The sequence below is a fragment of the Podarcis vaucheri genome (genome assembly GCF_965113315.1).
Source record: "Podarcis vaucheri genome assembly, chromosome: 17".
Classification (NCBI taxonomy): Eukaryota; Metazoa; Chordata; class Lepidosauria; order Squamata; family Lacertidae; genus Podarcis; species Podarcis vaucheri.
In genome coordinates, this window is record NC_138755.1 from 24,559,540 (window position 1) to 24,583,782 (window position 24,243).

At 42.6% G+C, this 24,243-nt stretch overlaps 1 protein-coding gene across 16 annotated transcripts in view; it reads right to left on the reverse strand.

Annotated features, from left to right (window-relative positions):
• Positions 1-24,243, reverse strand: part of NFIB (nuclear factor I B) — a 300,127-nt gene that overhangs the window by 87,038 nt on the left and 188,846 nt on the right. For all 16 annotated transcript variants that reach the window (XR_014214785.1, XM_082204901.1, XM_082204908.1 and 13 more), the window contains exon 3: positions 2,553-2,606. Coding sequence is in view for 15 of the 16 variants with exons in the window: in XM_082204901.1 (XP_082061027.1) it covers positions 2,553-2,606 (54 nt within the window). In the remaining variant the exon portion in view is untranslated. The remainder of the gene's footprint in view (positions 1-2,552; positions 2,607-24,243) is intronic.

Genomic DNA, 24,243 nt, shown 5'->3' on the forward strand with positions numbered 1-24,243 from the left:
GATACACACATGAGATCTTGCAGGAACTCAAGACAGCCCCATGAGATCTCATGAGAGCATCCCAAAACCAGCACACTAAGAGGACCTTGCCTCCAAAGCTAAAGGGGTCTTTTCAAGATGGGTCCACTTTAGTTAAAGGTAAAGGTAAAGGTACCCCTGCCCGAACGGGCCAGTCTTGACAGACTCTGGGGTTTGTGCGCCCATCTCACATCTATTGGCCGGGGGTCAGCGCTGTCCGAAGACACTTCCGGGTCACGTGGCCAGCGTGACAACGCTGCTCTGGCGAGCCAGAGCCGCACACGGAACGCCGTTTACCTTCCCGCTGGTAAGCGGTCCCTATTTATCTACTTGCACCCGGGGGTGCTTTCGAACTGCTAGGTGGGCAGGCGCTGGGACCGAGCAACGGGAGCGCACCCCGCCGCGGGGATTCGAACCGCGACCTTTCGATCGGCAAGCCCTAGGCGCTGAGGCTTTAGCCCACAGCGCCACCCGCGTCCCCACTTTAGTTACCTGGCATGAAAAGAGCTGGAGGGTTAGAGATGGTCACACAGAAGTGGCTCCAAGGGGGTCATGCACCATCCCCCAAACGTAACCCCTACATAAGATGGGGCCATACTGTACAGTGGTACCTTGGTAGTCGAATGCCTTAGTTGCTGAACAAATCGGCTCCTGAACGTTGCAAAACCGGAAGTGAGTGTTCCAGTTTGCAAACTTTTTTTTTAAGCCGAACGTCTGACAGGTCTTCTGCAGTTTCCGATTTGCTGCAGGAAGCTCCTGCAGCCAATCAGAAGCCATGCCTTGGTTTTCGAACCATTTCAGGAGTCGAACAGACTCCCTGAATGGATTAAATTCGAGAACCAAGGTACGACTGTATAAGGTGAAACTGTTAGTCTCTCAGATGCCACAAGATGCTTTGGTTCTCTTTGTAGGACAAGATAAACATCAACAAGATTTTGCTTTGTTGCTTTAAGCCTTGCCTCTTCTGACTAGCCAAATACTTCCCTCTGTTTCTATAAGTTGATGAGGCATCTTGAGCAATAGCATTTATCTGTGTAACAGCTCCATAAGAGGAGGTCACATTTGCACACATGGGTACAGAAGGTAATTTCAATGTGTACACGCAAGGTGGAAAAAATAGTAGACAGCAACTTAAACTTAGCCAGTTTTGCAAGTTTTATTGTCTGAACAGTGGGCAGAAGGTGCACTGACCAAGAGACTCACACAAGCATGATTCTCTTTCCAATTTGTCGGAGTTCATACTTCAGCTTTACAAACCAAAAGGAAAAGGAAAAGGAAAAAATGCTCTGAAGCCTACAAATTGATTTTTTTTACACAAACCTATCGTTCTTGGTAGGTGGTTTATGTGAAATTAACTGAGTTCATTTCAAACTAAGTGCTATAGTTTGAAATGCCATTAAAACTTCTGCCTAACCACCCCACCCCCAGCAAAATAAAATAACAACATTCATTCAGTCCTATGGTATGAGGGGGCGGAGGAACAAACTCACTGCACTGCACATAAGCACTAGGAATTAATGGATTGCATGTAAATCTAGATTCAGAGAGCCACTGCCAGTAGTTCCATAGATTGCACTACACTAGACAAAACAAATGTCTGACCCCCTGTAAAAGTGCTGAATATGTTTACTTCACATGTTCAAAACAGCAGTTTTCAAACCTGCCATAAATGCACTTAAGAAGCAAAGCTATTTTGCCTAAAGAACACAGGAAGGCTGGTCATGACCCCTTTATTCTTCTTGTTTGACTAGAAACTTTTATTTTAAGGGAGAAAGGAAAATATTAATTTCAGAGCTTTCGGATTATTCTGCTCAACAAAAATTGAATGTGTGTAAATTTGGTTAATAATGGACAAAATAAGGTTGGAGGGTCCTGGTCACAAATGAGAAAATAGCAATCTGGGGTAGTCAACTAAATTACTGCGCAAGTAGAACAACTTTCCCTTCCATAATGGGGCTTTCTCCCTCTCTGTGCCCTGTGCCATTCTCACATCTGCTACAGAGGGTATGGGGCAAACCTTTCTTTCCAGCCAGAACTCAGTTCCAGCACCTCTCAGAGAATTAGGGAGGCATTCATGGTGAGTTCCAGCACCTCTTTTTCTAGAAAAAAAAAGCACTGGTTAGGGGAACACCTAAAACATATTTAAGGAGGGTGCCATGGTGGTGCGAGAAGAGTCCCTTGTGTGCAAGAATAAATCATTTCACTGACAGAACAAACATTCACCTTAAGTGTTACCTCATGTTTCATTCTCATATGGCAAACAAAAATGGCAGAATTTAATACAAGTTTTCCAAAATAACAAACCCCTTTTTCAATAGCAAACAAGCTTCCATGAACCAGAATCTGGATGAAACTATGACTGAGGCATATGCTACTCCACAAGAACTCATTGAAACTGCAGCTTACCCTAATCACAACTGCGCTTGCCAGAACAAAATAGGTTACCAACCAATTATACACTCTTAACCATTAACAGTACGATCTTTGTTCTCAAACAATGTTCAATTGCAAAACGGCCTAGAACTCATTTTTACCTGGTGGATTCTTGGCAGGATCATTGTGGCTTGGACTTCCTGATTGTCCAGAATCTGAAAAGAAATTGAAGAAACATATCAGCAACTTGCTACTGATTTGTCCTGGGTTAGTTTTCTTTGAACCAACACGATCTGTATGATTTGCATTTTAAAGGGCTCATTCACACCCCTTTCCTCAAACAGCAATCTGTTGGCATGCTCTGTGATAACTCTGCATAGTTAGCCACATATGCATTCTACAAATCTTTAAAACACTTACAATGGGTTGGGTTGGTTTTTCGTTTTTTTGGGGGGGGGGGTTTGGTGCAAATCTCATTAAAGAAAATATTCTTATTGAAAACTCCCCAATTGAAAGAAAGAAAGAAAGAAAGAAAGAAAGAAAGAAAGATCCCAGCAACTTTGTTCAAGAGAGGAAGAAAAGAAACCACAGCATTTGATAGAGTTTAGAACTATTGTTCCACATTCCAGATATTTTCAGGCTGCAATCCTATACATGCTGGTCTTGAAGCTAGCACCATTAATCTAAATGAAAGTAACTTTCCGAAGAGATATGCATAGGATTGTGGTGTAAGAAACCAAATATTGGAACGAGAATTTTATTTATCACATTTATATCCCAACTTTCCTCTTTTAATTTTTTTTTATTCTCACAACAACAACCCTGTGAGATAAGCGAAGCTGAGAGATAGCTGAGAGATTGCCCAAGGTCACCCAGTGAACTTCACTGCTGAACAGATATCTGAACCTGGATCTTCTCAGTCCATGTCTGGCTACATCACACTGGTTCAGTTCGACAACGAGTTCCAGCAAAAAGCCATGCTTAGGACTTATTTTATTCCAAGTATTTTTAATTTAAACAGTGTCAAGCTTTAGAGAAGGGATTCCAGGTGATCTCTCCCTCTCTCTCATTTTAATCTCCCATCATAAACCCTCCTGCTGGAAGTCCATTTGACAGAAGCCACCAAGCATCTAACCATGCTTGTGTCAAGTCACTGTGTTGCTGCCTACCCTTCTCAGAGCTGCAACCTCAAAAGAGTAAGCTGGATCTTATGCTATTCACTGAAACCAAAGTGACTCTGGGGGTTTTTGTGTGTGTATTTGAAGCTCAATGGTTTTAAAACACTTCTGGCCACATCTCTTCTGCAGTTCCACCAACAGCTTCTACAGCGGCAGCTTATTCTCTTTCTGCCATTTGCCAAGCTAGCCATTGTCAAAACTGTTCACTTTTCTACAGAGTGCTTTTAATTAAGTAAATAAAAGTGGCAATTAAATCAACATTATGTAATGTGTTTTTGATTTGTAATCTCATTTAAATTAATTAACTGACTCAGCCCTTGCTTAGTTTTTTAACTGCCCTACTTAAGGAGAAGCAGAGCAGTGGGAGTAAATTCAGTTTTCATATACATGAAAAGAAATTAATGGAACTACAAAAGCTTATTAGAATTCATACCCCACAAAGCAAACTTTTCAGTGCTGAGCGCCATTTATGGGGTTTGTTGAAGTGTTAATCCTTGCTTGTTAATTTTAAAATAGTGTCTGTGCTACGTTGTGTTGTTGGGTTTTAATGGGATACATTTTGACTAAGATACGTTTTGGTTTTTGTTTTAAGATCATAAAAATAGCCTGGTAGAAATTGTCCACTCAGTCCAGTAACCTGTTCTTACACTAGCAAGCAGAATCTAAGCACGATAACTCTTCCCTCAACATGGTTTCTTGCAACTGGTAAAACTCTGAACTTAAGGAAATGTATACGTTTTTCTTGGGTCTGAAATAAACTTCAAATCTCATGTAACATTAGATGATCTCTTCTCTGACACGCGGCTTAAGGAAAGATTTACACAGGTCTCCTGCTACATGTGAAAAGATGTGAAAGAATAAAGTTTGTTTGCAAAACTTGCTAGAATCCAAAGGAAAATGGGTGATTGATGTTTAATCTTGCCCATCTGAGAAATATCACATAGTTTCTACTATGGCCTGATCTATGGCCTCTTGGAAAGTAAGCAATCTTTTCTATTCAGGGATATAACAAATTTGTGAAATGTTTTTTAGAAAGGGAGACCTGGAATGCTATCGTACTGAAAGATTTAATTAGGAGAGAGGAAGTAAATGGCTAGAAACCCAAAGAGCACATAAATTTATCAGATATAGAATCGAGAAATGGAGCTGAACCAAAATAATGTCTGGAATTTAATTGCAAATTGTTCCATCAAAAACAAGTCCATGCATATTGTTGGAAACAAGAATCTGGATTCAAAAGGGCACTTTCCCATACAAGAAGATCTCTTCACTCACAGAAGAAGGGCATTACATACTCTTATTTGGGCAACAAATCAGAAAAGCAAAATCTTATGCCCAAAACTTTCTCCCACTTGTGCATAAGAGCGAATTGCTATAGAACCACTACATCATTAGAGGGTGTATTGTTACTTTTGTTGGTTGAACAATTGTGCTTTAATTCATTGAGCTGGATCTAAAGATCCATGAGTAGAAGATTCCAGGATCTAGTCTGGAGGCAAGTAAGGACACTGCCTTGCAGAAGCTAAGCAGGTCTAGGTCTGGTTAGTACCTGGGTGGGAATCATATGAATGCTACCTTGGGTTCCATGATCACAGAAAGGAAGGGCATAAGTGGAACAAATAATGTTAACAATTATGAATAAGTAAGCAATGTAAAAATCAAATGCAGTAGTACCTTGGTTCTCAAACGCCTTGGTACTCAAACAACCTGGAACCCAAACACTGCAAACCTGGAAGTAAGTGTTCCTGTTTGCAAACTTTTTTTTGGAAGCCGAACACGTTCCGTATTGTGTGCCACACTTCCATTTTGAGTGTTACGCTGAGGTCTGTCTATTTTTGCTATTTATTTTGTGTTTTTGTTTTTACAACTCTTTTGTTTTTGCGACTGCATGGAACCCAGTTCAGCTACTGGTTGATTGATTGTGCGACTGCTTTACATTGATTATTGCTTTCATTTTATGGATCAATGGTCTTGTTACATAGTAAAATTCATGTTAAACTGCTGTTTTAGGGGTTGTTTTTAAAAGTCTGGAATGGATTAAACCACTTTGCATTACTTTCTATGGGAAAGCACACCTTGCTTTTGGAACGCTTTGGTTTAGGAACAAGACTTCCAGAACGGATTAAGTTTGAGAACCAAGGTACCACTGCAGCACTGTTGTGAAAACACATACATTACTGCTTGCGGAAGCATTTGTACTATGCTGCAACAGGCAAGTTTCTTGGATTCTCACTACATCCCCCATGACACATCCCATTCCTTTTCTGAACACAGGGACACAAGACAAATCAGCCCAGTTGGCCACTTAGCTCAATACTGGCCGCACTGACTGACAGATTCCAGGGATTCAACCAGGGGACGTTCACAGCCCTACCTTGAGATGCTTCCAATCCCCTTTCAGACCATGCCATTCAACATGGAAAAATCAGAGGCGGAGAAGGCAGGGGGAACATGCAGGGCCCCAGTGTTGCACCATGGGTGCTATTTAGGAACTGCTGAGCAGAACTCAAGTGCCCCACAGTGGATGAAGCTGCAGTCACAAGCACACTGCCTGTGAGTGTGATGGAGAACCTTTGGCCCTCCAGATTTCCATGGGTGACAAGTCCCATCATGCCTGGATATTGGCCATGCTGGCTGGGGCTGATGGCAGCTGGATTTCAACATCACCTGGAGGACCACAGATTCCTATTCCCTGACCTACAATATGGTATCAGCCCTATTGTACTTAGTAGGGTCTACTTCTGAGTAATGCATGTTTACAATCGCACTGCAGTTCTGTGAACCGCCCTGAGACCTCCGGGTATAGGATTTCCCCAGCCACTATGGGTGGCTCCCAACAGAACACTAAAAACAGAACAAAACATTAAAAACTTCCCTAAACAGAGCTGCCTTCAGATGTCTTCTAAAGGTCAGATAGTTGTTTACTTCCTTGATATCTGATGCGAGGCTGTTCCACAGGTTGGGTGCTGCCACCGAGAAGGCCCTCTGCCTGGTTCCCTGTAACCTCACTTATTGCAGGGAGAGAACTACCAGAAGGCCCTCGGAGCTGGACCTCAGTGTCCAGGCTGAACGATGGGGGTGGAGACGCTCCTTCAGCTATACTGGGCTGAGTCCGTTTACGGCTTTCAAGGTCAGCACCAACACTTTGAATTTTGCTCTGGAACGCACTGGGAGCCAATGTAGGTCTTTCAAGACCCATGTTATGTGGTCTCGGCAGCCGCTCCCAGTCACCAGTCTAGCTGCCGCATTCTGGATTAATTGTAGTTTCCAAGTCACCTTCAAAGGTAGCCCCACGTAGAGCGCATTGCAGTAATCCTAGCAGGAGATAAATAGAGCATGCACCATTCTGGCGAGACAACACCTTCTGTACCAGTGAGTTATGACCACTCCCCGAAATTTCTCTGACCCTTAGGAGCAGATTTCAGGGTGCAAAGGGCACTTCAGAGCAGAGGAGAAAGACAAGGGAGCCCTGTTGCACAAGCGGCTCATGTACATGCAAACTCCAGATCCATGCCTTTCTTTATAACGATTAAGTATGTTTTCTTGCAACAATCTGTACCCTGTCAGAAAGGAAGTGAAATTATGAGTAGGAAATTGTATTTTCTACCAAAGGACCTTTGTAAAAGATCTGCAAAAATCCATTTATTTTAGCTGTATTAGTCTGATGCAACAAAAACCACAAGTCTTGTGGTAGCACTACCAACTATTGTTTGGGGACACATACCTGCTTATTACTGCTCAATATGATATGGCTCTACTCAGAAGTAAGCCTATTCAGTTCAATGGGACAGACTCCCCTCTGGCACTGGGGGAATGGTTGGTGGGGAGAATTCTGAAAGCAACAGAGACTGCGGGATCTGGAAGGGGAGGACACAAGTTCAACTCCCAACCCCCATATGCCCTTTTTAGCATTAAAAGGTAATTATTAAAAGCAAGCCCATGCTTAATATGTGTGTAGTTTGGCCTTTAGTCGACAAAGGCATGTGCCACAATACATTTTCACATCGCCACGAGCCTTTTCTGTGGTTATCTTTTTCAAATAATAATTCAAAGTATTTTGCAATGTCGCCATGTATTGCAAATGAGATAAACGTCTATCGCTAAAAGATTGCATGTATGGAATATAGTTGATGGGTCAATGGTGAGACACAGTCCCCCCCCCCCCAGTGTCAGCTTACTACTTTAATTTGTAGCTCTTTTATACGTCTCTTCACTCCCATAGTTCAGATTAATGTACTTTAGGGGGGTGGGGGACAACAAGTGGACTATATTGGATTTTTAAGAACAACAACAAAAAATCACTAGATAATTGCATTAGTGAGTTGTTCGGTTGATTTGATGGCACCCCACATGGGGTTTTCTCTACCTTTTTGTAGAAATTGTAATACATTGTGCTAGATGCTGAATGGTTTTTCATTATATTTTATTGCTTATTTTAATTCTCGTATTGTACTACAATTTGAATTGTAATGGATAATCTGCATCCTCCTAAACTAGAATTCAGATCGTGGCCTCAGTTTCATTTAGCCTCACACTGCTTTCTTCCCTTAACACATTATATATCAATTCCTTTCTTTATTGTCCCTATTATGAAAGGCACAGGATACCAGACATGGATTCTCAAATACCTGACCAAATGAATTTTAGTAGTGATTTGTTACGAATATTTCAAATTGTGAATATTTTGTTTCATATTTGTTGTGAACTGCCTTCAGTTCTTTGCTTAAATAAATACATAAAAACAAGATGACCCCCCAACAATTTAAAATCTAAGCTGCTTAGGAAAGCAACCCTCTCTCATTTCTTTCTCTTTCTCCATGACATTACTTCCTGTTTCCTGCAACTGCTTTTGACCTTAGCATAACCTTATTTCCTTTGGATAGACAAGTACAGAAACTGCTTGCAGAAAAAGGGTGGCAATGTTACTAGATCTTTATGCATCAGGAGAGACAGGAGAAGAAGTGCCAAGAGGTTTCAAAATCAAGATAGAAAGAGGGGTCACATAGATATCTGTGTTGTTTTCACACTTTCCACTTGACATCTGCACGTATGGTGTGATAAAATCCTCTTTTCAATTTAGCAGACTGAGACAGGTGGCCAACCTATACCAGGCTATACTGTCGGGCCAACTGCAAGGTTCTTGTGTTGATATACAAAGCTCTGAACAACATGGGTCCGGAATATCTTTGTGGGTTCGGGGGGGGAGGTATAAAAGGAGAATTCCCTGGATACCAAGATCCAGGTTGGGGGCAAGTACTCTTTGGTAAGAAAAAACAAGCAGAGATTTAAAAGTCACAAAATACGCAGCAATGAAAGCATGTACTGTAGATATAAGCTGTAAAACCTTAAAACGTGCCTTTTAAAATTCCTCCCAAAATTTCCCACTTCCCCTAGTATAGAAAAAAAGACCACAAGTTTGGTTAAGTTAAAAATACACATTATGAACCACCCTGCAGTTTACTTACAAACTCTCCAAAGGTCAGATTCATGTGTTTTCCCATACATCAGTCAGAAAAGTTGCACAGGCAATAATCCTTAGCTTAGTTACAAGGTAAAAAGTTCCTAGATTATGTGGGAGATTGCAGTCAAACATAACTACGCACAACTGCTAGTTCACGCATGTAGGGGATAAGCACCAGAGGGTTGTATTGCTAAATGGACTCAGTTAGGCCATGCCCTCTCACCAGGTATGAGTAAAGTATGAGTAAAATTCTCCTTGCTCTCACCTGAAAAACATCCCCTCATGCTACCACCAGTAGGGTTTTTAATTCCTGGTGAACTCTTGCAAGGGCATCTCCATCTGCAGAATTCTTTGATGTGGAAAAAAGAATAATACAAAGAATTGCTGGTTCCAGCAAGACAGAACCCATCATAGTTGAGCTTTTTCCTTTAAAGTCCCTTCAAGTTAACCACACAGCACTTTGTATGCAATTATAATAAACCAAAAGGGAGTTTGTTAAATATGGCAAGGACAGCTGGATTGGGGGAGGAAGAAACGGAATAATTGCATGGCAAAAACAAAATAGCCATACAGTCTTCCTAGCCTACGTGGGAAACCTAGTCTAAAGATGCAATTACTTTTGAATTCACTTGTGTATATTTGGGAATATGTTATTGCTACCATCTAATGTGTCATCTTATAAAGTTGGGGTCTCTCTTTCACGGAATATACTAGAATACTGACACTGGAGTGTGGCCCAGCTTTTTCTCCCTTCAAAAATTCTCCCATCCCACCTACTAGATTTTGCTCCTCTCCATTGAGGCAAAATACAAAAGGAGAAAATAAAAAGCTGGTTTTCCTCGTGTGGTTCTAAGTATCAGCTAGCACAAGAAATATAAGAATAAGATAGTCACTGATTCATAGGGCAAGATTCCTGTACATTTAAGAACATAAAAACAGCCCTGCTCAATCAGACCACGATATCTTCCAGACCAGCATTTTGTTCCCACAGGGGCCAACTAAATGCCTATGGAAAGCCCACAAACAAGACCTGAGTACAACAACACTTTTCTACGTGGGGCTACCTTTGAAGGTGACCCGGAAACTGCAATTAATCCAGAATGCGGCAGCTAGACTGGTGACTGGGAGTGGCCGCCGGGACCACATAACACCAGTCCTGAGAGATCTGCACTGGCTCCCAGTACGTTTCTGAGCACAATTCAAAGTGCTGGTGCTGACCTTTGAAGCCCTAAACGGCCTTGGTCCTGTATACCTGAAGGAGTGTCTCCACCCCCATCGTTCAGGCCGGACACTGAGATCCAGCACCGAGGGCCTTCTGGCAGTTCCCTCATTGTGAGAAGTGAGGTTACAGGGAACCAGGCAGAGGGCCCGCCCTGTGGAACGACCTCCCTTCAGATGTGAAGGAAATAAGCAGCTATCTTCCCTTTAAAATATATCTGAAGGCAGCCCTGTTTAGGGAAGTTTTTAATATTTAATGCTGTATTGTTTTTAACACTTGATTGGAAGCCGCCCAGAGTGGCTGGGGAAACTCAGCCAGATGGGTGGGGTATAATAATAATAATAATAATAATAATAATAATAATAATAATATCCAGTGTGGAAGGGCCATAGCTCATTGGTAGAGCTTTGCATGCAGAAGATCCCAAATTCAATCCCTGGAATCTCCAGGCAGGGCTTGGAGACAACCCTTTCTGTAACCCCAGAAAGCCACTGATGGTCAGCATGGACGATACTAAGCCAGCTGAACCCGATGGTCTGACTCTGTAGCTTCCTATGTTCCTATGACTACCAGCGACTAAGATACAGAGGCGTATGTGTCTGAAATTGGAATTAGTAGTCCTCTTACTTGTAATTCTGCCACACCTTTTTTTTATGGCAGAACTCGTACCAGGTGACAGTTCGGCTTCAGTTACAAGTATTCACATCCCCTCCCTTATGACACATGCATTCTACTTCTAATTCATCCTGTTCTCACAGAAGGAATCTCAGGCTTTTGCTTCCTTTCACAGTGGCTGCATATTTGTTGTCCTGAGACAGACTTCTTTCTGCCTCCCTCAACTTCTTCACCAACCTGGGGCTACTTCTCAGTTTGGGGAACAGTCACTGATATGCAGGCTAGGAACCCAGGGCAGTAGTACTTCCAGCAGTCTCTCAAACCGTGCATGATCTGATCCAAGTAGAATCTCTCTTGCTGAAAGTTACTGATATCAACTGAGACGAATTATGTGAGATAATAGGGAAACACATGTGAAACAATAGCCTCTTGTGTTTATTAACCAGGGGTGGGGAATGGAAGGTAGGCCAGTTTGACAGATGTAGGGCCTGACGACATGTGACATCAGGTGATTAAAATTCAAACCCTTCCTGTTTTGCTGTCTTAGCTTTAACTCAAGTCACAGCTGCAAATGAAGAATTGGGACTGTACTCTTAAGTGTGGTCCCAGCTCATCCTTTCTGGCTTGAATTGGGTGCTTTTTGAATCTGTCACCTTCTTTTGTCACCCACTGTTATAAAATTAAGGTGCACACACATAGGAGACACACACTCCGCAGGAAACCAATCCTTTGCCCTTCAAAATTTAGGAAATATTCCCTTTGAAAATTACACTTTATACTAGCACACAGAACAATCCCCCAAGCCATCTTGGCTCTCCTAATGACTCTAAATATTTCCTCTGCAGAAGGAAATATATTGGAGAAGCCTTTCCCAATAGTTCTTTCATTTACAAATCCTTTAAATCCTGTCTTAAGGGCATATTTTTGGTATGAATTGGGTATGCTAGTGACCTGGATTCAAGAACTAAAGTATTTACCATCTCAAAATAATGGCCAGACTGCCCAGGTAATGTGATCAGTGACCATTATCTAGTATCTTGTCAGCCTGGAAACAAGCCACACTCTCAAATTTCTGTTGTAGACCGCCTCTTTCTGTGATGTATGTATGATGCTTTTGGGGTGGCCTTTAGCTAAGGGGCTGGGCAATTTCTGAAATCTTTAAATGTTCTTTCACACCTTTGCTCTGGGTTCTCACCCCTTTGCAATGGGGGAAACTCTGTTGCAATCAAAAAATAAAGATCCTCCATTCTTGCTCTGGATTCTGCCTCCATCTACAGTGAGGGGGGAAAGTATTTGATCCCCTGCTAAATTTGCCCGTTTGCCCAACGATGAAGAAATGACCAGTCCACAATTTTAATGGTAGGCTTACTGTAGCTGTGAGAGACAGAATAACAACAGGAAAAACCCCAGAAACCCAGCAGACAAAAGTCAGAGATTGATGTGCATTATAATGACTGAAATAAGTATTTGATGCCCTATCAACCAGCCAGATGTCAGGCTACTTGGTATCTTCACTGTATGTAACGAGCTGAGATTAGAAGCACCTGATGCAAAGGATAGGTTTTACCTGTAATCCCAGTTTGTTACAGTACCTGTACAAAAGACACCTGTAGACAAAAGCAATCAATCCAGCAGATTCCAAAGTAGCCACCATGACCAAAACCAAAGAGCTGTCCAAGGATGTCAGGGACAAGATTGTAGACCTGCACAAGGCAGGACTGGGCTACAAGACTATTGCCAAGCAGCTTGGTGAGAATGTGACAACAGTTTGTGCAATAATTCACAAATGGAAGAAACACAAAATAACTGTCAATCTCCCTTGGTCTGGGGCTCCATGCAAGATCTCATCTTGTGGAGTTGCAATGATCATGAGAACGGTGATGAAGCATCCCAGAACTGCACGGGAGGAACTTGTCAATGATCTCAGGGCAACTGGGACCATAGTCACCATGAAAACAGTTGGTAACACACTATGCCGTGAAGGACTAAGATCTTACAGAGCCCGCAAGGTCCCCTTGCTCAAGACAGCACATGTACAGGCCCGTCTGCAGTTTGTCAACGCACATCTGAATGACCCAGAGGAGAACTGGGTGAAAGTGTTGTGGTCAAATGAGACCAAAATCAAGCTCTTTGGCATCAACTCAACTCGCCGTGTTTGGAGGAGGAGGAATGATGCCTACAACCCCAAGAACACCATCCCCACCATCAAACATGGAGGGGGACATATTATACTTTTCCCCCTCACTGTATTCTTCTCTGCCTGACAATGGACTTTACCAATTTCTTACTTTACCAAGTCCTTAAAGTGAAAAAGAAGTGGCAAATCTGTTTACAAATTTTCAACCTCCTAGCCATTGACGTGATAGAGAACCTCCTGGTGCCTTAGATAGAGATCCTGTATTTACAATTTTATTTTGAAAATGTAATGTTGGGTTTTGAGCATCAGCAGCTGGAAATCTGCTACAGGAACAAAACGAACTAAGAAAATAATCCAGAAATTAAGTGGGGGGGGGAGGGAAGCAGATGAGAACAACAACTTTGACAGGTTGGTAGCTTAGAGCAATGTTTCTCAATCCAATGGGTGTGACACACAATAGAGATTCTTTTAGACACACCCCACAGGTGGAAGGAACAAAATACTCCAGACTTAAGAACCCTGGAGGGAGAAAAAGAAACTTCATTCCCAACATCGCACCCTGCCCTTATCCTCTGTGATGAAGCCTCCCCTTGCTTCTTTCAGTAATATGCTGCTTTAAAACTCTGCTGTGTGGTGGTGGGGACAGGGAAATCCCAGCAAAACCTCAATTCCAGGTCATTAAGATGGAAATGTATTGGCTGCTATTATTGAACTGTAAGAAAGAACTGAAAATGGTCTAGCTGTACAATATGAACAATGGAGAACTTGTGCAAAGCATTCCGGCAGTCTGCCCTGCTCTGGGAGCAGATCATGCATTCCCGACATGGAGAACATTTCCTCTCCTAATATGCTGCTATACTCATCGCAAGTTTTTGGGTGGCTATACAATGGTACCTTGGTTTTCAAATGCATTGGTACTCAAACAACTTGGAACCCAAACACTGCAAACCCGGAAGTGTTCCAGTTTGTGAACTTTTTTTTGGAAGCCGAACGTGCTCCCTTTTGAGTGTTACGCTTCCGTTTTGAGTGTTACACTGAGGTCTGTCTGTTTTTGCTATTTATCTATCAATGGTCTTGTTAGATAGTAAAATTCATGTTCAATTGCTGTTTTAGGGGTTGTTTTTAAAAGTCTGGAATGGATTAATCCATTTTGCATTACTTTCTACAGGAAAGCATGCCTTGCTTTTGGAACGTTTTGGTTTTGGAACAGACTTCCGGAACAAATTAAGTTTGAGAATCAAGGTACCACCGTAATTAAGAATATGGTTCTGTGAAACTACAGGTGTTCGTGCCCACTGGGACAAAGGCTAAAAATGTAAAGCTCTTTGTCTTTATCAGTCTTACATTCTCTGGGAGCCTAGAGGCATCAGCACCTTACTCTGAGCAAGATATGTTCATGTTGTCTTCAAACATCAGATTATCAGGCGTGGAAGTGAATATTCACATGTCCATATTTTGTAACATAAGAAGCATTTCAACACTAACAAAGCAGGTGCCTACTAGTTGTTTGTGGATGTGCACAGCAATGAGCTCTTGCAAAGAAAAACCCACACACACCAAAAAACACTATTCTAGGCTGCATCAACAGAAGTATACTGTCCAGGTCAAGGGAAGTAAGAGTACCATTCTATTCTGCCTTGGTTAGACCCCACCTGCAGCACTGTGTCCAATTCTGGGCACCACAATTTAAGAAGGTTTTTGACAAGCTGGAACGTGTGCAGAGGAGGGCAGCCAAAATAATCAAAGGTCTGGAAACCAAGCCTGATGAGAAACGGTTGAAGGAGCTGGGTATGTTTAGCCTGGAAAAGAGGAGACTGAACGGATATGATAGCCCTCTTCAAATATCTCAAGGGCTGTCACATGGGAGATGGAGCAAGTTTGTTTTCTCCTGCTCTGGAGGGTAGGACCCGAACCAATGCCTACAAGTTACAAGAAAGGAGATTCTGACTAAAAATCAGGAAGCATTTTCTGACAGTAAAGAGCTGTTTGACAATGGAGTGGTGTCCTTCATGAGGTTGTGGACTCTCCTTCCTTGGAGGTTTTTCAACAGAGGTTGGATGGCCATCTGTCATGGATGCTTTAGCTGAGATCCCTGCAGTGCAGGGGGTTGGACTAGATGACCATTTGGCTCCTTCCAACTCTACAATTCTATGATATGCGATGCATTGGTACTGGGGTATAATTTGGGTCAAGATCGCAACTCTCCCAATTCTCTTGGCTATGTAATTGCTACAAAAATGATGGACCAGCCCCTCTTCAAACCCATTCCTACTGTGCCCACAAAAGGGGTTACCTAATGTGCGGAGCTATGAGGGGACATTACCACATGCAACTGCTGCCCCTCACAAGTGCCGCATTGTAACCCCTAAATCGGCTGGAGAGGAAATTCTGCACGAAGTATTTCTAATAATTTCACAGACAAACGAAAGCAACAATATACAGCAAAATGAACACGCATGAAGAAGAAAGGACCTAGCTTTAGCGGCAAAACATGCTATTTTCTAGGTCAAAGTGTTCAAGTCCCATCCTTTAAAAGGGGAACATTTTAAGAGATGTGCTAGATTCCCAGGCAAGATAAGTCAGCTGTTGGGGGTCTATCAGAGAATACGGTGAATTTCTATCTTATGAATCACATTTTGTTGCATAATATGTCTTAACTCTGGAGCATTAGTATCAATCTTCAGATAAATTTCCATTTCTTTGTTCAAAACACAATATTTACGGGAATAAAATGTAGAAACTAAGTGCAGAGATTTCTTCCAGCTGCCCCCACCATGTATCACTTGTTTGGATGCAGAGACTACAGACACACTTTTTGTTTCCTCCTGGAAAGAGGGATATTTGCCATGCCATTTTCATCCCACCCTGTCAGTAAATCAAGTATCATCCTCATATAACTATAAACACAGAGTGTCAGGGATCAAGAAATGAAGACAATAAAAACAGTAAGTGAAAGCCATGAAGCACATTCCCAGAGGAACTGTATATCAGCAAATAGAGTGTCCCTTTAGTCCATGAGCCCACCTAGCAGTTCAAAAGCATCCTTAAGTGCAAGTAGATAAATAGGTACCGCTTTATAGCGGGAAGGTAACGGCGTTTCCGTGTGCTGCACTGGTGCTGGCTCGCCAGCTGCAGCTTCGTCATGCTGGCCACGTGACCCGGAAGTGTCTTCGGATGGCGCCGGCTCACGGCCTCTTGAGCGAGATGAGCGCACAACCCTAGAGTCGGACACGACTGGCCTGTACGGGAAGGGGTACCTTTACCTTTACCTTTAGGTAAACTAAGGCCCGGGGGCCAGATCTGGCCCAATCGCCTTCTAAATCCGGCCTGCAGATGGTCTGGGGGTCAGCGTGTTTTTACATGAGTAGAATGTGTCCTTTTATTTAAAATACACCTCTGGGTTATTTGTGGGGCCTGCCTGGTGTTTTTACATGAGTAGAATGTGTGCTTTTATTCAAAATGCATCTCTGGGTTATTTGTGGGGCATGGGAATTTGTTCATTTTTATTTTTATTTTCAAAATATAGCCCAGCCCCCCACAAGGTCTGAGGGACAGTGGACTGACCCCCTGGTGAAAAAGTTTGCTGACCCCTGCTTTAGCGGATATGAAAACTACAATGTGGGATTGTCAAGCCAGAAAGTGTAATTCGAGGACGAATTCGCAGTAGCACTTTGGGGACTTTTCCATTTTTATCCACGTAGGTGACATTTATTGTCCAGATTCAAGGTAACACATGCACAAACGGCTATTGTGAGGAACGTTTCATAACTATTCTCATTGTTGGTAACATCAGGTGATATAAAATGCTTTTCAATGGCATTTAAGGATGGTGGTTCATTCATACATGCAGGCAACCAGTTGATACGCTGGGCCTGGATCAATTGCTGTGAAAAGGAAGATCAAGGATACAGATCTTCATTTGTAGACTTACAAATCATCAAATGTGTCAATACAAATAGAAGCTATAAATATTGCAGCTGTTGTATAAGGGATTACTATTATGACAGGAATGCAATTGAAATCAGTACAATTTTGGAATGCAGAAATAAAGTAAATCATCGAACCATCAATTCTAGCATGTGTGGGGCCACCTAAATTATGTAATTGGGTATCTGAATAATTGATATTGGGAATTGTATTGCAATTTGGCATTGATATAATGAGGCTATTATTGGATTATTACAATTGAAAACTAATACCAAATGTTATCAGAGAGAGAGAGAGAGAGAGAGAGAGAGAGAGAGAGAGAGAGAGAGAGATGGGGGGGGATTGCTGTGAATAAAGCTCTGGCACCTCTCAGCTGGGCACCATTGAGAGCAGGTCTACTGGCAATGATTCTGCTGCTTGTCTGCAAAAACCACGGTCAGTCTCCAAGCGGTCAGCAGGAGCCAAGGAACAACGCAGGCTGGTCTCCCCAGTTGCACTGTGATGCAGAGAGCTAACAGGTGAGGCTTGCCCTTCCAAGGGTGCCTGCGCAGGGGGGGGCCAGGATGACACAGGGGTGCATGCTCAGAGGAGGTCATGGCCAGCTGCTGCCATGGCCATGTGCAATCTGGGGGGTCTGTACTGCATGGCTGTGACCACCAAATACCTCTGCTTCAAAGGCTTTGCACTGTAAGTCGGCCGCAAAGAAACAAGGGTATAAAAAACAGGATTTCAAGTTGCAGCCTAGAAGAGTACATGTGCGCCTTGCTCCCCGTTAATGAGCGAAGGCGCTGGGGGAGGGACAATCTGAATCTCCCTGTAAGATGTAGCCAGTGGCGGAGGAAGAGAAGTGGGGGGGGGAGCGCACCGTCCCTGACAGCACGATCCCAGTAGGGTGCCATCATGGCTACCCCCTGCCCATGCTGGGTGCCACACCCCTGTGGGCGGCGCACACCAGCCCCGCCCCGCCTTCTCTCCGCCACTGGATGTAGCCTGGCATTTGGTCACATGATTTTGGTTTCAAGATGGCGCCTGCATTGGCGACTGAGACAATGAGTTCTGGCACTTTTTTTTTCCTAGAAAAAAAACCCACTGGGGGAAAGTATCACAGTTGTGTGCCTCTTGAACAACTAAAGTGCATGGATCCTTTTGCAGAGAGCATGCCAACATGCATGCCAACAGATTGTAACAACCAACCCATACGTTCTATTAACTGTGTTCGCCTTTAACACATTTAAGAGACAGGGAAGGGGGGCAAAAAGAAGCTTTAAAAAGTGCTAGTACGAATTGGCAATTGCTTGTTCTCTAGCAGACTCAACAACCTCAGCCAGAGATTAAATCTGGATGAAGATCACAAGGCACCACACAAGAAGTCCACCCTAAATATTTCAAAATAATAAAACACATATGGTACTTTAAAAAACAGATCTTCTTGGTTATTCCACCCCCCAAAAAAAAAAAACCCCACAGCTCAAACTTTATACCAATGCCAAGTGAAGCTGCACATCTACTTATGTACCAAAGATGCAACATAACATACTGACCAGCCGTTCATCTCATTTCTTATGAGAATTCATCTCGCTCTTTAAGAGAAGAGATGCAACGAATATGGTCCATGATGGGACATGGCAAGAGATATGTTTATTAAATAAAAAAATAAAAAAACCAGGCTTCATCATCCCATGGGAGTGGTGCAATCAAAGCAGGATTAACATCAGAACCTAGCTTTCTTGACTGCTAAAAATGTCACCCCCAACCACCTTTTCAGCCCCTCCATGATGGCTGACATAGCAATGTGAAACAGAGTCTATCAACGTTCTGGGCCCAAGGTCTAGCTCCATGAGCAAAACAGTGCTGTGGGGGTGATCATCAACCTGTGGGTACCCTGAAAAGAAACTAAGCACTCTCGTTAGTCATGCATCTATGTAGACATATGCAATCCACACTGCTTAAAAATTTATTACTAAATCTTCCATGAAATTACTGGCTGGGGGAAAAAGTGATCTTGCACTGAGTTATGTTCTTCTCACACTTTCAACTTCTGCAAGTCAGTTAACACTTGCAGGCAGGATTAGTCAGATGAGTCAGTAGCACAGTAATAAAGAAAAAACTATAATCAAGATGAGAGCACATGTTCCCAGAAAGATATTTCCTCAAGTATGCAATAAAATGAGTTTGGCATCTTGTGAAATCTAAAACACATGGCACAGCTCTTATGAATCTCACACTGTAACAGAGACTGCATTTCCACAAATTCAGTCTGCCCACATGGTATATTGGAAGTAATAATATGTACAGGAATTAAAGGGATGAACATATATGTCTGACTCAGCCATGGCAGTTAGCCACCTTTGTCCATATATTAAGACTGCAAAATGCACAAGCAATATCAGCATCAATTTTGTGCCTTGCAAACAAATGTCCTCTTGCAAAAGATTTATCAACACACTACCCTCTGTTTCCCTCTCCCCCAACAAATTTCATGCATTGGTACCTTGGTTTGCATGTGTCTTGGTTTGCATATGTTTTGGATTACAAACACGTCAAACTCAGAAGTGCGTGTCCCGGTTTGCAAACTTTTTTGGGGGATTACAACCCATTTTTATTTTATTTTTTAGATTACGAACAATTTTTTTTGGGAGGCCCCATTGGCGAAAGTGTGCCTTGGGTTGCAACCTGTTTTGGTTTACAAACGGACCTTTGGAATGGATTATGGTTGTAACCAAGGTACCACTGTATATGTTTATCTCTCACTTCTCTTTCTGTTGAATCACTGGACTTGGCACTGGTTCCAACTGACATTTCAGAAGTTACAATCGCCACAACATTGGAATAGCCTTGCCAGATCAGACCAATAGTCCAACTAATCCAGAATTCTGCTTCTAATTGAGGCCGGTCTAATTCCTTTGAGGAGGCATCTGTCAAAAGATGAGGGTAATGGCAACTTCCGGCAACTCCTGCAGCTAAGCTGGTGCCAAGTGTATTGCTTTGCTTTCCTTTGGACCACATCAGCAAGGCTGAGAGGGGGTCCTGTCATCAGGGCAGCCCAGGACCTCTATACACCGCCCAGGCTTGGCTTGCTAATGCTTAGTATTAGGATTTTTAAAAAATGCATTTTAAAACTATTTTCACACAATAAAACCCCACAGAATTTATGTGCATGCTTTCCTCCTCAGTCTCTCATTTGAACTGTCTCAGAGGGCACTCTGCTCAGCCTCAAGAGTTTCCAACACTTCCCCCTCCTGGTTAGTGCTGGGGTTTTAGTCTTTCATCCCACCTCAAGATGGCGCCAATACAAGCTCCCTGTCCAATGTAGGCTATCCATCTTTCGCCATCCCCACTCCTTCACTGTGGGCTTATAAATGGCTACATGACTGGAACATTCTTCTGGCTGAAGCAATGGTTCTGCTGGCAATATTTTAGGCTTTGCTTTTGGATTTTCTGTATCAGGGAGAAAGACGCTACCCTCAGAAAAGCCCAGAAGTTCCTTACAGGCACCCATAAATATTTTGTGTGTTCTTGCTTGGAGCATGCTTAAAAAAAAAAAAAAAAAATTCTTTGTTTGGACATGCTTTGATTGCATACCAAGGCTGAAGACCCTTTCAGGACAAATGCACAGAACAGCATGTATTCATAGCCATTACAGATGACTGTCCATAGTCATACACAACCATTCCACTATAAACAATAATCTAGAATGAACATAACTCAGGTGTTTAAAATGAGAGCATCAGCATGGAAGCATTCAAGTCTTAAAATCTGAAACCAACAAGGCTGAGTCCCAACAAATCACAGAAATATAGACACAACACGACACATAGGCTAATAACTGTTAAAGTATATATAACAGAATAATGATATCATTCAAAAGGTAGAAATAAATCTGTTAGAGTTCATATATACAATGTAACAGACTAATGGCACAGAACGTCAAGCCATGTGTTCAAGATAGGCATCAAAGGTCAGTCTCACAATGGTTATTCAACGGTTTCAACAGAAGACGTCTCAAAAGTCTAAAAAGTAAAGTTTTCTAAATAGTTTTTCAAAAGTTTCAACGGAAGATGTCCCAAAGTCTCAAGGACACTGTCTTTTTGAAAAACTTTTGAAAAACTATCTGAAATGTTAAAATGATTGTAAAACGAGTGAAATGTATAAAATTAGTGAAATGTATAAACTTGAAAAATATAAATAAAATTTGAAAAAGAAAAGAAAGCAGGAACATAAGGAGAACCTCCCTGGATCAGGCCAGTCGCTCATTTAGCTCAGCATTCTTTTCTCAGATGCTCATGGGAAGTCTAAAAGCAGGGCCTAATAAATTAAAAAAATGTCCAGTAGCACCTTAGAGACCAACTAAGTTTGTTCTGGGTATAAGCTTTCGTGTGCACGCACACTAAATGCAAAAGCATTCTCTCCTCCTGTGATTTTTCAGCAACTGGTATTCAGAAGGACACTGCCTTCTTAAAATGTTGTAGATTATCCTGGTTTGAGCATAGGTATCTCTTGAAGGAAGAGTTGAACAGTTTCACCTTGAATCGTATCTGAAGAAGTGTGCACACACACAAAAGCTCATACCAAGAACAAACTTAGTTGGTGTCTAAGGTGCTACTGGACAATTTTTAAAATGTGTGTGTGTGTGTGTGTGTGTGTGTGTGTGTGTATAGACTGCGTCAGACCAACACGGCTACCTACCTGAATCTTGAACTATACAGTTCAACTTGGTACAGTTCAACAAAAACAATGCATGTCTGTCAATCTATATCCCTTTCTAAATATAAAATTTAACCTCAGTACATCAAGCATATGATAGCCTCAAGAACACTACTCCCTATTAATGTGCCTCCTACTTAGTTATGACAACGTATCTGCACACACCAGAACTTTTGTCACATTTTACTGTAGCCTACTGGGGAGGGGCAGACATTTTTTGCATCACTTTACTATTTCAGCAAACCTCTGCCACGACTCTGCATAATGAAGACTAAAAGTTTTTTCTGCATCTGGCACTGTTTTAAGTAGAAGTCTAACTTCAAACACCTTATGCTGACTAACCCTAAATAGTTGGCAATGGTGCAGCACACAAACACTATCCAAAAAGTCCTAGATACTCTTCTGGCAACTGTTTTGTACTTTTTTCATTACACTAAACATAAAAAAGATAAAAAAGAACTGCAAATATTGGCACAGGTGATTCCAAACTAGTAGTTTGACCTTTCTGCAAGAAGCTTTTTGGCATTTATGACTTGGCAGTTTCAGCAAAGGCGAGGCCAGGACAAAGAGGAAGACAGGAAGTAGAGAGCTGGCCACGTCTCCTTGGCAGGCAATTCTGCAACAGGGTGAACCAGCTATCTCACTGCCAAACCAAAAACTGTGGGGGAAGCCCATATAATTGCCAAGAAAAAGACTGATGAATTGTACATCCGAAATTCTAAATGCCTGATAAACCTGAATGCTATGCCAAACCCTAATCTGTTTAAACCATATACTACTGTACCATGGAGTACTTAATTCATCCTTACTTATTATGTGTTTTCAAAAGGAAGAACACAGCAGCATTTTTAGCATTCGATACAAGGAAGAAGGAAAACTAATTTGCATCAAACCATGCCACGCTCTCAGAATAAAGGTCAGACTTTCAGTTTCAAATGCTGCGTATTCCCCAACAAATTATTATTATTATTATTATTATTATTATTATTAGTCATTAAATTTGTATACTGCCCTTCATCTGAAGATCACAGTATGGTCCACAACATAAAAATGAGTATACAACATGTATAATAAAACAAAAGCGAACGAATAACGCCCTCTCCAACAAACACATTTAAACAGCTATAGAATGGTAATCAGTAGAGAGAAATGATATGTAATGAAGGCGCCAGGCAGGCCTGACTGGGAAGAGCAGTCCATAAAGAAGAGAGCCACCGCTTGAGGTTACCAGAGCATACAGGACATAAGTTAGACCATCCCTATCCAGAGAGGGGTGCAGCTGAGCCACCAGCCAAAGCTGATGGAAGACACTCTGTGCTACTGAAGCCACCTGAGTCTCTAGTGACAGCAGGAGCTTCCTGCAGCCAATCAGAAGCCACGACTTGTTTTTTGAACGTTTTGGAAGTCGACTTCCAAGGTACGACTGTATCCCCAAGTTACGTGGCCACTCCTTCAGAGGCAGTGTAACCCCCCTCAAGAGCAGGCAGCCTCCAATCCATTCACTCTAGGGAACCATCAGCTAACAGGTCCTCGGTCTTATCTGGACTGAGTTTCCTCTTGTTGGCTCTCATCCAGCCCATTGGCGAGGCAAGATAATGGTACAGCACATCCACCACCAAACTAGCAGATGTAAAGGAGAAGCAAAGCAGAATATTGCTGACAATGTGCTCCAAAACTCTGGATAACTCCACTCAGCAGTTTCATGTGGGTGTTAAAGGAGCATAGGGGATAAAATTGAACCCTGAGGAACCCTACATTGAAGGCTTCACAGGGCTAAAGAACAATCCCCAAACATGGGGAAATGACCGTCCAAGTAGGACCGGAACCACTGCAAAGTGGTGGCAACTACCCCTAACTCAGACAACCACTCCAGAAGGATACCATGGTTGGTGGTATCAAAAACCGCTGAGAGGTCAAGGAGAAATAACAGGGACACATTTCCCCTGTCTCTCTCATCATACAGGGTGACCAAAACCATGTCTAAACCCCAATTGAAACAGATGTAGAAAATCAGTTTCCTCCAAGAGCAACTGGATCTGGTCTTCGACTCAAGAACCCTGCCCAAGAGGAGACTGGCGACTGGCCAGTAGTTACTGAGATTTTCTGAATCTAGGGGAGGGTTTCTTGAGGAGCAGTTTTACCATTGCCTCCTTCAAGCAGGATGGGAGCACATCATCTGGGAGGGAGGCATTAATCACCTCCCTGGCCCAGCCCACCATACCCTCCCTGCTAGTTTTTATCAACCAAGAGGGGTCCAAAGCAGAAGGGGTCACCCTGACTGATCCAAGCGCCTTATCCACACCTTTGAGCCTTACGAAATGAAACTCATCCAACACAGCAAGACTAGACAGTGCTGTGGGCACCCTTAGAGATCCATCTGCTGTAACAGTGGAGTCAAGAGCCCAGTGCATGTAAGGGACTTTATTCTCAAAATGCTTTGCAAGTAGATCACAGCAAGCTTACACCTCCTGAAGGTCAGACTAGAAGAGGCCTCGTGCTACCCAGAAAAGCTCTGCCAGAGGGCACAATGAGGGCGCAATGGAGGCAGCAAAGTATGCCTTCTTTGCTACCTTCATTGCCATTAGGTAGTGTTGATGGTGACTGCATTCCA